General features: G+C 36.1%; 1 protein-coding gene across 7 annotated transcripts in view; it reads right to left on the bottom strand.

The window, feature by feature from the left end:
• The window catches only part of SLF1 (SMC5/6 complex localization factor 1), a 91,081-nt gene that overhangs the window by 26,428 nt on the left and 48,175 nt on the right, over window positions 1-16,478 (bottom strand). For all 7 annotated transcript variants that reach the window (XM_021008669.2, XM_021008655.2, XM_021008654.2 and 4 more), the window contains 2 exons: window positions 11,669-11,797; window positions 10,758-10,923 (listed from right to left, as the gene is read on the bottom strand). In XM_021008669.2, coding sequence (XP_020864328.1) covers window positions 10,758-10,923; window positions 11,669-11,797 — 295 coding nt within the window. The remainder of the gene's footprint in view (window positions 1-10,757; window positions 10,924-11,668; window positions 11,798-16,478) is intronic.

Below are 16,478 nucleotides of genomic sequence, written 5' to 3' on the forward strand. Positions count from 1 at the left end.
TTATTAAGAACTAAGGTAACTGAGTTCCAGAAATGTATATTTTCATTCAGAAAACATTAAATTGATTTAAATAAAAATAAAATACCCTGCTTTTCTCTCAAAATACTTTAGGTTCTTTGTAGGAAAGTAAGATGATGACATTGCTAACTTCTCTTTACTTCCTCTATTTGGTAAGCGAATATCCTTAGGACCTGTCACACAGTAGGAGTTTTATAAAATGCTTGTTGTTGATTGATTGATTTATCCCCTACAATTTTAGGAGTTCTAAGTGACCTGCTCTGACCCTTCTCTTCTCTGGTTAGGCAGATCCTACTGCACTTTTCACAACTGAGTGCTGGTAGCAGTGCCCTTAGGTTACCGAAACCCACCATTGTCCAACGTCCAAGCTGACTGTTCAGATTAACTTTTTCAAGGAAAAAGAGATGATTTCAGGGAGAAGACAAAAAAGGATGATGGCAAAATGTGAGTGTTCTCTGCTAACCTACTTTTCTTCATCACACACACACACACACACACACACACACACACACACACTCCTACCTTAGCAACGGTTCTTAACCTGGGGTCAATGAACTTAAGAAATTTTTTTTTTATAACTGTACTTCAGTTTAATTGATTTTCTTTGTAATCCTATGTATTTTATTTTATGCCCTTTAGGAAGGCAGTTGGTATTGTAGCAGACAGAATACTGTGCCTACAGTCAAGACGATCTGAGTTCAAATTTGGCCTCACATACCTAATAGCTCTATAACCCTGGGCTGGTTACTTAATCTGTTTACCTGTTTTTTCAACTGTAAAATATTAATTTGTAAAAAGCACTTAACATTGGCCTGGTACATAGTAGGCACTATATAAATGCTTCTTTCTTACCCTTCCTATTTAAAAATATTTTTCTAAGAAAGGGCTCTATAGGCTTCCCCAGGCTGATGATAGAAAAAAGGATCAGAACCTTTGAAACTCTGCAGTGCTTAGAAGGTGTAGGAGCTGGTTCTAAGACACACCGGAAATTGATGTAGCAGGTCCTAGAACCTGCTTAGGACTGTCCTAGCCAAGGTTTCATACCCTAATATCACATATGCTAGTAAACACCCATTGGTCTTATAAAAGGAAGAATTTTAACTCAAGGGTCTTGGTTCCCTCTCGTTATAACTAGTTCTCTTACTTGAGGTTGTGGAAAGACCCACATCAAAGAGGATACAGATAATGGACATTTACACATTGTTCTAAAATTTGAGAACTTCCTCTAGTCATAAAGACCACAAGTATCTAGGAGTTAGTACAAGTCTTAAAGAGTTACCTGAGACTCAGAGAGATTAAGGGATTTGCTCATGGTCACACAGACATTAAAAGTCAGAGGCAATATTTGAATCCAGGCCTTCCTGACTCTAAGTCCAGCACTATATATACTGGGCTACAAAGTACTGAAGTCATTTATTTATGCAATTTATGTTCAAATAGTCACACAGTGGGTATATATACTGTAGAAACTGCTTTGGAGAAAGCAGTTGTAATAGTGGAATTGGATTGGAATGCCAGCTCTGTTGCTTACTCTCTGTATGTGTCATTGGGCCAACTGGCTAAAGTCTCTGAGCCTCAGTTTCCTCATTTATGAAATGAGAGGCTGTACCAGATGACCCTTCAGGATCTCCTGGCTCTAAATCAATAATCCAGAAGAAAACACAACGAATGAACAAGAAAATGATTCATTTGCTAAACGATAAATTTGGGAGCTGTTTGCTAACATAATAATTGTTCTGTTACCCTACATACCGTCCAACAGTGCTAACTGTATTTGTACTTTGGGAACACAATGAAAACTGATGTTCATAGCTGTGCCGTTAAGTTTTTGCATCATTCTATGTGGCTTCCTTGAATTGCTGAGGAAAAATAATACTCAGCATAGAGAAGCAGCATAGAGATGAAGACAGAGCTGTCCTAGGAGGTAGCAAGCCCTGGGTTCTGCTTCTGACATTTTGCTAGCTACACAATTACGACACTGCCTCAGGCATCTCACTAAGTTGGAAGGAGTTACCATACAGAAGAAACCACAAGTCCTTAATAAAATGAAGTGTGGTTCAATAAAGTTTTATTGTTGAGTATGTTTTACTTTGCTGTCACTTTCTGAATATTGCTAATAACTATTAACTAGAATACTGAGTTAACCAGAATACTGATTAATAACAGCTAGAATATTTAATTAACCAGAGCAATACCAAGTAAGGTGTTCATGATCTGACCAGTTAAGATAATAACCTTACTTGCACAGGCCAACATGAGTTGTTCTAATTTACTTTTGTGATGAACTTAACAATCATCACCAAAATACACATTTTAGTATAAAATAACAAAAAGATTGCACATAAAATCATAAGTTGCTGTGATGCAGTTTATTTTTTAAAGTGTATATTGAATTTAACATAGTAGTAACATTGCCCTGACTTTTTTTTTGTCCCTTCCGAGTATCTTTTCACTTCCCTTTTTTAATTTTTATTGATGCTCTTTTTAAAAATTGCATCTCTATAACTACCCACTAGCCTAGCTTTGCAACCCAAACAGGCACTCTTACCTGTAACATGTAAGTATAGGCAAGCAGTAAAATAATTAGGCACACTGGTCATATACCAACCCTTTTTCAAAGCACTTTCCATGAGCACGATTTCAGCTGCTCTTCAGAACAATCCTATGACGGAGGCAGGGTAGATACTATCATTCCCATTTTATAGAGACAGTAGGAAACTCAGGCTAAAAAGGGTTTAGTGGCATGGCTTTTTTTGACAGAAAAGAGGGGGTAATTAAAACTAAAAGAGGTCTTTTGACTTCTAGTCCAGGTTCTTGACCTTCACCCTTGTGGATGAGCCTACAACAGGCTACTAGAGACAAGAGCTTCACCAGTACAATAAAATGGAATAAGACAGTAATTTAATGTACTGCCAACCCTTTCAAAACAATAATAGGAGTTGACAGTTATACTGTGCTTGAAGGTTTACAAATATTTAACGAACATTATTTCATTTCACCTTCACATCAAAGTAAGCACTGCAGGTATAACTGTCCCTTGCTTTCTGGATGAGAAAACTAAGGCCCAGCTATATTGAGGGATCTGCCCATGGTTACACAGTTCCTAAACGTCTGAGGTAGGATTTGAATACAATAGTGCTTTAACACAGGAGAGACAGAGTGTTGTAGTAGAAAGAATCTATAATTAAGAGCTAGATAACCTGGGCCATAATTAGAGCTCTATCACAGAACAGCAATGTGAATTCTGCTAAGTGACTATGTTTCTGAAGCACAGTTTTCCCATTTGTAAAATAAAGAGGTTTAACTAGGTAATACTTAAGATTCTCTTTAAACAAGAGTTTTATTTTTTTCACGTAGCAAGATAATAACAGGAAGGAAAAGATATCTCAGGAATTTTAGAAAAAAGATGGCAGCCAACATTAGATCATAGTTGGATAGCTCAAAGAGATCTCAGAGGCCACCTGGTACAACTTCTTCATTTATGGATGAAGAGGGTGAGGAATAGTAACTTGGCCAAGGTCACACAAAAGTAAAGTATCAGAGGATGGATATGAATCCAGGTTCTCTGAATCCAGAGCCACTGACTTTATCCATTACACCACACTACCTTCTCTTTCTTACTGACAATTATAAGAAAAAAAGAAGAAAGGAAGAAAGAAAAAAAAGGAAAAAGAAAAGAATAACCAATAGTTGGAGACTGAAGAGATATTTTATAAAAGTATAAAAAACATATAGCCTCATTTGGTTTTCTTGTTTTCTGCAATTCTAGAGTTACCTCTATGCACTGTATAATGCTGTCCCAAGGAGAAATGATACAGACAAGCTACTAAGCTCTGTAGCTGTTGCCCATGTTGAATTTGCAGCTCCTTGAGAATAAGAGACACACCCCACCTCTGCCCTTTGCCAAGGAAAGCCCAAAGCACTCTCAGATTCATGACAATGAAATTCACTGCCACAATGTCATTTGGCAAGACTGGCTGACTGACATTATGACAAAACAACATTAGCATAAACTGAGGACTTCTGTTTAGCTAATGACTTAAATGAATGCTTCAATGCTGTAAATCAAGAAACAAAATGCTTTACCCTACTGAAAGTGATGTCTGTGAACATGCATGGAATTCTTTAAATTGAAAACTGCCAAAGAGATTGAATTAAGTACAAGAATGAATTCTAGCAGTGAAAATTAACTTAATAGAAAAAGTTCATATGAATAAAAAATCCTAATCAAGGCTTAAGAAATAAAATACTAATTTGAAATGTTTAAGGCTAGTTCTCTAATATCTAATAATGCTACAATTTACGTGGCAGTAACTGCTAAACAAATATGTTGCTCTTGTTTATAAAGTGTAATGAAAATCTTCAAGCTAAGTACATAAAATCTTTTACTATTTACAACTTTAGTCTGCTTTCTAAGCATTTTCACATTGGTAGTAGTCCTTTGGTGATTTAGTAAACTGTGAAAAATGCTGTGGTCTATATTATTGTCTTCAGATATAATGAGCAGTTTCATCTAATACAATCAAATGGAAGAAAGGAAGAAATGTTCCACAAAATGAAAAGACCTTTTTATCTGTAATGATTTTAGCATTTAAAAAAATAAATGAAAGGCAGATTAAGCTGAGCAAGCACGTGATAACCTATAAAGAAGTTACCAGCTCTATCCTACATCCTCTCATTTAAAGATGAGAGTACTATATTTAGTTCTAGTTATAAATGAGTGTTTTCTGCTTCTGTACCCTTATGCAACCATGCTTTTTTTTAAGCCAGACACACACACTGAGAGTGCCTACTCACCAGTTTCAACTGTCACATAGTAAGGGGCCTGAGTCCCCAGTTACCCTGTAGAAGAACAACTGAATCATAGGACCGTGGCCAGGACAAGGGGACAAGGTACAGAGAACCCTACATATTTTTTCTGCAGAATTCCCTTTTTAGCCCCCGAATCTTAGAACAGATGCCAGGAGCCAATTAAAAACAAATAAAAAACAAAAACCACACGTCTATTTAAATCATATCTCTGACAAATGCCTAAATGAAATCCTAAAATTGATAGCAAACTAATGCTATGATATTGAATGGGCATTATTCTGCTCACCTCTTACTGTCCCTTGCCCCTTATTATTATTCTATAATTATATATAAAATTTATATAATATATAATATGTAATAATTCATATATTGCATAATTATATCTTATATAATTATTATTATATAATAATAGCTAAATTTATATAGCACTTACTTTGTACAAGGCATTGTGCTAAGCACATTACAATTATTATCTCACTTGATCCACCCAACAACCTTGGGAGGTAAGTGTTATTATTGTATGACACCCCGCCCCCTCCCCTTAAACAGCTATTAAGTTTATCCAACTACAGAAAAATATATTATAAGTTAAGGCACATATATTTTAGACACTAATTACTAAGGGATTGTCTCAATTATCTTTGAATACATTGCTTTGAAACTACGAGGTATTTTATAAATGAAAGTCTACGTCAGACCTTGCCACATGTAAATCACAAACAAATTAATGAATAGGAAAGTTTACAATGTTAATACTGAGGTTTCTGATGCTGAATAAGGTCAGTAAGACTTGAGGCCAGCTTACATGTAAAACACTGCCCTTTTAGGCTTTCCTGGCAGCGTACGTAATGGTTTTACTAACCGAATAACAGGAAGGGTCAACAGTTCCTTGGGAGTAATGGCAAAAACATTCTACAATTAGATTCCTTCTGGCTGTAGGTAAAACTGACAGAGATCACGATAGTTTCCTTTTATCTCCTCCAGGTTGCAATGACTTGTTATGATGAAATTCGATCTGATCTGGGAGAATCTTGCTTGATTTGGAGATTATAGGACATTGGTACTTCAATTGGTGTACTGCCTACAATGACAGACATCATCTTCCTCCCTTCCTGTTCTATAAATGGAAGGTCCCTCCTTCTCATCCTGTAAGGTGTGTTCTGTCCTCTTGTATGGAGTTTTATCTAACATGCTGCCTTCTCCTGACTGGTTATTGTATGAGTTAAAAAAAAGAAAATACAGGTGACCTTTAAGAAACCTTTAGCTAAAATATTTCTACATAGTGTGGGGAAAAGGGAAGGGTAGATAGGCAGAGAGGGAAAATTAAAAGAGTATCCACAAAGATGGTCAGGTAGAGTGAATATCTTAAAGGGAGACTTTTCTGACATACTCAAGGCTCTCAGAGGCCTGAAATTGCATTGAAGGAGACCTCAGGTTAGGCTGAGGCTAAGCTTTAGAGCTCCTATCAGGGACTGAAAATAAGGAGATCCAAAGAAGCTTTCTAAATTATTCAGTATCTACAAATTTTCCTGTTAATTTGAAAGCTTGCCATTTTATGCACATTATATAGACAAATAATAGCATAGCTAGTTAATTTCTAGTCAACAGTTTACAAATAGTTTTGCTATATATTTATTTAATGAACAAGCTTGGATGTGATGTTACTGGGAATCTTTTACGTGGAGGTCTGGTGCATCCTAATCACACATCTTGCACTGATACAAACAGCATCACTCACCTTGAGGCATGACCTCAGAAGGAAACAATCCTCATTTGGGACTTGCCTGAAATTCCAGACACATATCATTCATTACATGTTTCTGTTTCCACACTTGTGATCTGTAATCTCACTAATATGAAACAGAAAAACTAAGGAAATATGGTGCCATCATATTTCTGGTGCTATGCATCATTTTACATATATATATATATATGTATATATATGTATATGTATGTATATATATGTGTGTGTGTGTGTATATATGTGTGTGTGTGTGTGTGTGTGTATATATATTATATATATATATATATGAATTTCCACCCTTCAAGAATCCTTGTAATTTCATCTGGGAGTAATTGTCTACCATTGCAAACTGCATTGCATCTCTGCCTTAATAAGTGGGTTTTTGGGGTTGTGTGGTTTGAAAAATCCAATTTCTAAAAGGCAATTTTCTGGTGATGAAACCCTTGGAACATGGCCCTTTTTTTGGACAACAGACAGGGTTTGTTTTGGGGATCACACTTGATGTCTTATTAGATCTGTAGGACCTCCCAAAGACTGTGCTTCTGACAAGATACGGTCACCTCCATGTATCTGAGGAGGGCTACTGAGAATGCATTAGATGTATAAGAAGTTATACATCACATTTACTTCATCACTCCCTTGGGATTCTGCTCCACTTTAGATGAATGGTTACTTCTGATTAGAAAGTTTAAATACCTAACCAGAGTCTCAAACTTTTTATAACAACTTGAGCTAAATGCAATGTCATCCCTGAAGTAACTATAATAAAATGCAGTGTGATACATACAGTGAAAAGTTCTGGGTTTTGGATCCTAAGACCTGTGTTCAAGTCCCAATTCAGTCTCTTACTGGCTACATGACTTTTGGCAAGATACTTCTCTACTCTGAACATCTGTCTCCTCACCTGTGAAACTGGTATAGCACATGTCACCTTTACAGTAATATCTCTCAGGATCCAGTGAGATGTTACATATAAAACACATCATGAACTACAGTAGCATGTAAGTGTAAAACACTACTGTTAAAATGTATTTTGATGAGAAATTAAAAATCAACAAGGTATTTCAGTAATACAGATACACACTTTGGTAATGGTTCTCTTCGTCAATCATGAAAATTGTGTTAGAATATTACAATATGGGTTAAGGAAGCAGATATTCAAAATACTCATCATCAGTTCCTACACATGGGAATCATGAACCATGGACCGACAGAGGTGTACATGCTTCTATACTTTCTTTTCACACAACTCACAGGTAAATAAAAATCTAATAACAGACTCTGCCTTGGATGTCCTGTGTAACCCTGAAAATGGCCACAGGTGCTATGATGGTTCAGAATCAAATTGCTATCTCCTGCCTTTATAACTTAATATAATTTCCTGTATTTTTTTTAAAAAGCTGGACAACTGTCATTGTCATCATCACTACAGCTAACATTTATGTACTGCTTTAAGGTTTGCAAAACACTCTACAGATACTGTTTCATTTGATCACCACAAACCCCCTGTGGGGTAGGTGTTATTCTTATTCCTGTTTTATAGATGAGGAAGTTGGGGGCAGACAGAGAAAAAGTGAGTCGCTCAGAGTCACACAGCTAGTAAGAGTCTGAGGCCTGATATGAACTCGGGTCTTCCTGATTTCTGTCATTTGAGTTTGTCATTTAAATTCACATGGGAATTAATGAGATCATATTAATATTCTCACTAATTCTAGTAGGCTGGCTGAGAGGTTGGCATAACGAATAGCACAGATGCTACACTGGTATCTTTGAAATGTAAAAGACTGACATGATTATATACAGCATTCTCCACGAAGGATTTTTCATATGGAAAAGAACAAAACAGAATGAGAAGATGTGCATGGGCTGTAATCTGCATCATTAGAGGAAGTACTCATATACATGAGGCCCCTTAGAGTACCAAAGTGAGCATAAATGTTTGTGGGAGGTGACTTGGTTTGGGTCAATGTGGCAATCTTGACCCAAATGCATCTAGGTTTTTCACAATAAAATAGGAGGCTGAACTCAGAGATACTGAGAAATCTGAGACAGTGGGGAGTTTCATATTAAAATTATACAGTAGAACACATATAACCAAATAATTCATTACTGTATTGAGAGAAGTCATGGTTCTAATTTATTTTCCTTTGACAGCAAGGATCATATCTACTGAGTTTTTATTCCTTTCTAAAGAAATATTACTAAAACCTTTTGTTTTTATATCTTTCATTTCATATAAATATATGAATACATACATATGTATAAATGTAAGTATACATTCACACACACACATACTCCTCTCCCCCAGAAAATCATCTACTGTAATAAAGAATAAGGGAGAGGAAAAAAAAGAGTTCAACAAAACTTAAAAATACACACATTCAGTCTGAAGGTATAGGCAATGTTACATACTCATTGTTTTTCTGAACTCTTCTTAGGGACCAGGCTTAGTTATTATAATTATACTCTACTCAGGGTTTTTTTTGACGGGCAGAGGGTGTATGGGAGTTCTCTCCACTAACATTATCGTAACTGTGTTTCTTGTTTTACTGGTTCTGCTTATTTAATTGTGCATCAGTTCATGTAAGTCTCATGCTTCTCTATAATTTTTTTTTTTTAGGCAATTGGGGTTAAGTGACTTGCCCAAGGTCACACAGCTAGTAAGTGTCAAGTGTTATGTGTCTGAGGCTGCATTTGAACTCAGGCGCTCTATCCACTGCGCCACCTAGCTGCCCCCTATAATTTTCATAATCACCATTTCTTACTGTGCAATAATATTCCATTACTTTCATGTACCACAATTTGCTTAGCTACTCACTAATTAGTGGCCATCTACTTTGATTAGAGTTATTGCTTCTACAAAAACTGCTACTATAAAATATTTTAGTGTTTCTCTCTTTGATTACCTTGGGGTATATGTCAGATAGAAAAATTTGTGGATCAAAGGGCATGGATATTTTAGGCACTTTATTATTATAATTCAAAACTGTTAAATGGAATGGTTAGACCACTTTATAGCTCCATCAAAAATATATCAGTGTTCTTGTCTTTCCACAGCCCCTCCAACACTGACTATTACTACTTTTTGTCGTCCCTGCCAATCTGAACAATGTGAGGTGGAGCCTCATTACTTAATATTTTCAAGAGTTAAGTATCAAGTCATACCTTCACACCTTCGATTCTTTAGTATGCACCAAATCATCAAGCAAAAAAATTCTTTAACCCAAAGCAGATTTAAAGTTCAGCTGGACATTGGCCACTAGAAAACTAACAGTATTAATGTTTAAATGAAATTAAGGAAGTAGCCCATGGTAACTCTCCAACCATCCCTCTTCCATTCACTGCTCAAGCCTTCCTCCTTTCTCTTTTGCACGTGGGGTAAGTAGAAATGTTTTTTGTCCTGTTTTTACTGCTAATCAGACAGCCTATCAGCTTTCAAAGTATAAGTTCGGATAAAAAGTCAAAGACTGACTCAGGTAAAAAATGGATCTATTATAACTAATTTAGGGAATGAGAAATCATAGCAATATTTGAATTGACAGAGAGAAATTAAGAACAATAAATAAAACTTGGAACTATCTGAGAAGCTCATATCTATGATCTTCCAAGACTTAGGAAAATAAGAACTAAGTTCAATTGCTACTTTAATTGCCTGAACTGCTGGAAAAAAAGACTATTGGGTGTTTATAGAGAGAAAGAATGACTAGGATGGGAGGCACTGGTCAAGATGAGAAATCAGAATAATGATCCTTTGATAGCCTTTAAGATTTTTTTTTAAGAACTCATTTGTTATTTCCCCAGTCACATTCTGAAAACCTTTATGGTTTGGCATATCTCTTTATCTGTTTTCTTTATGCATTGAAATGTACATAAAGTGAAAAGATTAGAAACAGCAAGCAATAATAGCATGTAATTAGCATCTTACATTTAGTAGGTAATGTCTATAGCCTTTAATCCCAGACTTTTCACTCTAAAACTCTGCAGCAAATAGATATGCTTATGCATGTATGGCAGATATATATCTATATCTATATCTATATATCTATATAAATTTTTTTTTACCCCAAGGAAGAGTAAACTAGAGAGGCAGGAAAGGCAGAGAAAAGGATGAATGATCAGAAGCACTTTTTTTCTTTATAGACCAGTTATTTTTAGTCATCATGGTAAAGCGAATTCTACTCACATCGTTAGATCTGAATTTTTGTTTTTGAGAATATACAGTCCAATCCAAAAGCATAATTATTGGCTCGGTAAAAAATACTGAGGTTTCATTTCCAGACCAGAAGGTTTCAAGAAGAAAAGCCTGTTCTGGGACTTTTAGGCTCTGAGAATCTGCCTCTTCATATAACCTAGGAAAAAAATGAACAAAACTTAAATGTAAGTTAATTTGATTATTGTAGTTACTTGGGAGAAAGTATCAAGTCTCTTGTCAAAACACAAACAAGTTTAGCAGTTTTTAAATATAGAACTATCACTATTTTTGATGAGTCATGTGTAAAGTAACAATGACAATCAGTCAAACTGAAATAACTCAAATGCTATGCTAAAGTTGAATAAACAGAATTATAATAATGAAGAAGAGATGAAAAAACAGAGTATCAGGCTATAAAACAACCAACAATGCATATGTATTGGATGTTCAGTTTCAGAATATGGAGATGAAACTTTTCAACACTTACATGTACAAACTGAATAAATGAGTGTTATGCCCAAGAAGGATTTTTCACTTAAGCATTCAATTACTAAAGAATAAAAATTAAAACCTGAAAAATGAAAAGCCTCACACCTTTGTGATATAAAATTAAACACCTATCCAAATATATAACTTGGTGAAAATAAAATGTGAACTGTGAAACAGAAAAAAGGCTAGATAAACCATCACTCTACTGCTGACAGAATTAATCTTTAATGCCAAAAACTTAAAAAAAACCAACCCCAAAACTCAGAACAACAATCCAACCTTAAATAACTGGACCAAAATAGACACGAAAGATGAATGACTTTCTGGACAAAACTTTAGAAATAAAGTAGAAAATGGGCATACAAGAACAATGCAAATGAAGGAAGAAATGTCCCCTTTGTGTAAAAACTCACTTGTGATTCAGATGCTGGACTTCGCTTTTCATTAGCTTGAACAAGAATGTTAGTAATGACGGCTTGAGCATCTTGGACACAACTCCTTCTGGAATTGGGTGACAAAAACTTTCACTGAAGAGGCAAGACCTGAAAAACAAGAACCCAAGAATCTTCAAGATTCAAACAAATTCACTGATTAATTGATGAACAAGTGCCTCTTTTAAAATAATGCCAGAGTTTAAATAACAGTTTGATCAACAAATTATGGAACAAGTTAAACAAAGCTACATGATTAATATTTGTGCCTCCTTTATAAACGTAATGACAGGTCGAACCCTCCAGCAGTTATCCTTCTATTACTTCTAGCAATCGGTATATTTTATCATTGCATGTTTTAAAGAATACCGACCTAATTTCTCTAATTCTTCTCAGTGATTGCAATGTTCAACTGTCTTGTGTTATTGTCTTCACATCTTTCTTATTGCTCTGATAAATGGGAGAATGATGAATACTGAACTTAATTGGTGTAGGCCCTTAGCAAATAAAAAATTACCTTGAATATTTAGTGCTTTCAACTTTACCTTCCTCTTCCTACAAAATCATCTCTATGTTCACTGTTTAACAAAGCATAGTTATGAAGTTTAAAAAAAATCACAATTTTGTTCCTTTTCATCTTCTCCAGTGTTTCTCATAGAGTAGGTAAGAGTCAGATTACTCAGAGGCACAGAGTCATGGAGGTATAATGGGAAGAACAGGGGACTCTGAAGTCAGACGTGTATGACCCTGGGCAAGTCACAACCTTACTGGGCTTCAGTTTCTTCATCTGAAAAACGAAGGGGCTTAACTGGACAGTCTCTGAGGTCCCTTCCAGTTTTCCATCTATGATCCAATGAGCCACAGAGATAGGATGAAAAGATAATTTCTTCCAAATTTATATGTCAACACTATTGGTAATGTCATTTTATGACTGTACTCTCATTTTCTGTTCACTTATGCTGGCTGTATTATGTTGTTTATACACGGTTTCTCATCATCTCCCCCCCCATCTACTATGAGGTAGCTAGGTGGTATAGTTCATAGAGTGCCGGACTTGGAATTAGGCTAGACCTGAGTTCAAATCCTGCCTCAAACACTTACTACCTCTGTGACTCTGGGAAAGTCACTTACCCTTTCTTAGCCTCAATTTTCTCATCTGTGAACTGGGGATAATACTAGCATTTATTTCCTAGGGTTGTTGTGAGGCTCAAATGAGATAATATATGTAAAAGCACTTTGCAAACCTTAAGGTTCTAAGTGATATCTATTATTATTACTACGACAAACCATGGCTCAGCTGAGAATATTCTTCAAACTAGGCTAGCAAACAAGGCCCTCCACAACTTGATTCCAACTTCCCTCTCCAACTACCACTTTAAAACACAAACCACTTAGTTTTAGCCCAGACAGCTCTCTGAATATAAGGCTCCTGCCTAACATCCCACCAAACCCCCTGAGAGAAGATGTTTGGTAGAATGGAAAAATCACTGGCTTTGGAGACAGAGAATCGGGAGGTAGGTGGAGGTTAAGGGATGAGAAGAGAAGAAAAGATTTCAATTCTATTCAGCCAACATTTATTAAATGCCTACAAACAGGGCCCTGAGGAGATAAATGAAAATTGACAGTCTCTGCTATTAATGAGTTGCTATCTAGTAGGGAGATGAGTATATTGGGGTTCTTCACTTCTTTGTGTCATGGACCCTTCTGGTATTCTGGTGACGCCTCTTTGCAGAATAATATTTTCAAAAGTATAAAATAAATTACAATGGAGTACAAAGGAAATCAGCTATATTTAAGTAAAGATTTAACCTCTCCCTCCATTCAAGTCCATGGACCACAGGTTAACAACCCCTAAACTAATATGTACACAAATAATTATAAGTGATACTGAACAGGAAAAGTGAAAGAGGGGCATAAGAAGCAAGAATGAATTGCCCTAGAGGTTCAGAGAAGGCATCAAAGCAGGATGAGTTTATACCTCAGCTCAGCCATGAAGGAAGATGAGAATTTTCATAGGCAGAGACAGAAAAGGGAATGTCCCAGGCAAGGGGTGCTGTGTACAAAGGAAGAAGGAGTGAGAAGTGACAAGACTGCATGGAGACAGGGGAATGAGGAGTCCAGTTTAGCTGGAACTTTAGATGAATGCCACTGTAAAATAAGGGATGCTGAAGCCAGACTTTGGAAGGCCTTGAATGCTGGGTTAAGGAGCTTATGTTCTATTGCAAAGACAATGTGGGGTGGGAAGGAGGGAAATAAAGAGGATATTTGAACTAGGAGTGACATGATCAGACCTAAGGATTAGAAAGAACACTTTGGCAGCAGTACGAAGGATGGACTAAAGAGAGGAGACACCAGAGGCAGACAGAACATTTAGGTGACTATAATAAAGTGAGCATGTCACTTAACTGTTTGCCTCAATTTTCTCATCTGTAGAATGAGCTGGAGAAGGAAATGGCAAATCACTTCAGTATCTTTGCCAAGAAAACCTCAAATGAGGTCCTGAAGAGTTGGACATGACTGAAATGACTTAGCAACAATGGTTCATATGAGAGGCAGCAAGGTTCTGAGCCAGCACGACTATAAAGGAGATAGAAAAAAGACAGATGCTTGTTACATTGTGCAGACAGGATAACTAGAACCTGACAAATGACTGGACATGGAGCACTGAGTGGAAGGGTAGAGCCAAAGGTGACTCAGAGGGTCCATGCTTAGGTGACTTTGGGAATGGTGATATGATCCAAACAAATAGGAGAGGTAGGAAGGAGGGTAAGTTTTGAAGGGAAGATGATGAGGTACTCATCAGTTTGCAAGGGTAGTATACTACCTTCAATCTGAGGTGGTGATGGGATAGCTAGATGGAGATGACTGCCAGGCATTTGGAAATATAAACCTGGACTCAGAAATAGCAGGATCTGGAAATATATATATTTGAGTCCTCTTTATAGAGACGATAATGAAGTCATGGGAGTGGATGTGATTACTAAAGCAGAGAATATTTAAAGAAAAAGAGATCTGAAGGTAGAGCTTGTGAGATGCCCACACTTAAAGAGTGGAGAGAAGAAATGGAATCTTAGTAAATAAAAGGGAATTTTAAGAGAAGTAGGAGAAACAGGAGAAATAAATGTCCCAAAAGTGGTTATGAAAGAATATCAGGAAAGAGGAAGCAGTGAATAGTCATTAAGGTCAGATGCTACAAACAGGTCAAAGAAGAGAACTGAGATTGCTGATTGTTTTTATCAATTATGAGTTCACCTAAGACCTGGAAGAGAACAATTTCAATACAGTCGTAGCAATGTACCGTTGAAGCTGATGAGTGAATGAGTAGTAAAGAAAGAGAGCCAGTGATTATACACTACTTTTTTTTTTTGAAAGTTAGTTGTTATAGGTGGTAAGGGATGATGACATGGCAGGTTCAAAAGAAGGATATTTTTTAGTATAGGGAAGACCTATGGGCAGAGAAAAAAGAACAACTGAGAAAGGCTGAAGATGATACAGAGAGGCAATGAAAGCTAAAACATAACCAAGTTTCCCCAAACAGACTGGTCTCAACAGCCAAGACAATGTCTTACACATTTTTGTAGTCCCTAGGACAATGTGTTGTATGTAGCATGTGTAATAAGAGAGAGACAGAGAGAGAGAGACACAGAGAGACAGAGAAAGAGAATGAAAAGTGGGCTCAGGACACATTTTTGTAGTCCCTAGGACAATGTGTTGTATGTAGCACGTGTAATAAGAGAGAGACAGAGAGAGAGACACAGAGAGACAGAGAAAGAGAATGAAAAGTGGGCTCAGGACAGAGGGATATCCATAGTTAATGGGTACTTTATTTTAGCTCCTTAACTAGACTATAAACCGTGTGTGTGTGTGTGTGTGTGTGTGTGTGTGTGTGTGTGTGTGTGTGTGAAGGAGATCAGGTCTTAGAAATCTTGGCCTAGCACAATGCTAGCACAAAGTAAGCCCTAGATAAATACTTGGTGACTGTTTAGTTAATAATTATGACGCCGCAGTCACCAGTCATGTAAGTTATGATTTCAATTTTGGCCCAGTACTACACTTAATACATTGTTCCCCTTCTGTCTAACATTAATAGTTATTTCTTTTTGGATTAACAAATAGTCTGTTGTTCCAAAGAACAAGAAAAAACATTCAGAATGCATTACTATGTATGCTCTAGTAACTGACCCAATGAAAATAAAATATGAATACTGTAAGGAGTATATTTGACTTTGATATATAAATTATGTTCATTCTAGGTAAAAATGTATGAATACATTAAAGGTTTCTTTAGGTATACATATTAAAGTTAGTATTAATATAATACAATAATATAGAATTAAAAGAATAAGACCTGATAACATTTCTCTAAAATAATTATCCTGGATTAACCACAGTAGCCATATTCAGATCCTTTATGGAGAAACCGTGGGTTTGCTATGGAGGATTTTTCTGGTAAAATGGAAAACAGAGTACACAGAGTGAGAAGATTAGTGGATGAAGAAGGTGTGTAGGAATTTGAAATCCAGTTTAACGAAGAAAATGTCACAGATGAAATACCTAATTCAAAAGAATCAAAGTGACTATTTTATTACAATTTCTTTCCCAGTTTCTTGACTATACAAGTAAGCAATTCCCTTAAAAATTATCGATGTTACTATGAAGTAGCACCTCTAAAGTAAGTGAAGACATCGTGCACTGAGTCTGTAGTTGCTTTCCCCCCTAGTTTTAAGGGATTTGAAAACAGAAATCACTTAAAATTTTAATTTCCAAGGTAAAAGGATCATAGAATAATAGA

Source organism: Phascolarctos cinereus, unplaced genomic scaffold (assembly GCF_003287225.1).
Source record: "Phascolarctos cinereus isolate Bilbo 61053 unplaced genomic scaffold, phaCin_HiC Scaffold_4;HRSCAF=312, whole genome shotgun sequence".
NCBI classification, from domain to species: domain Eukaryota; kingdom Metazoa; phylum Chordata; class Mammalia; order Diprotodontia; family Phascolarctidae; genus Phascolarctos; species Phascolarctos cinereus.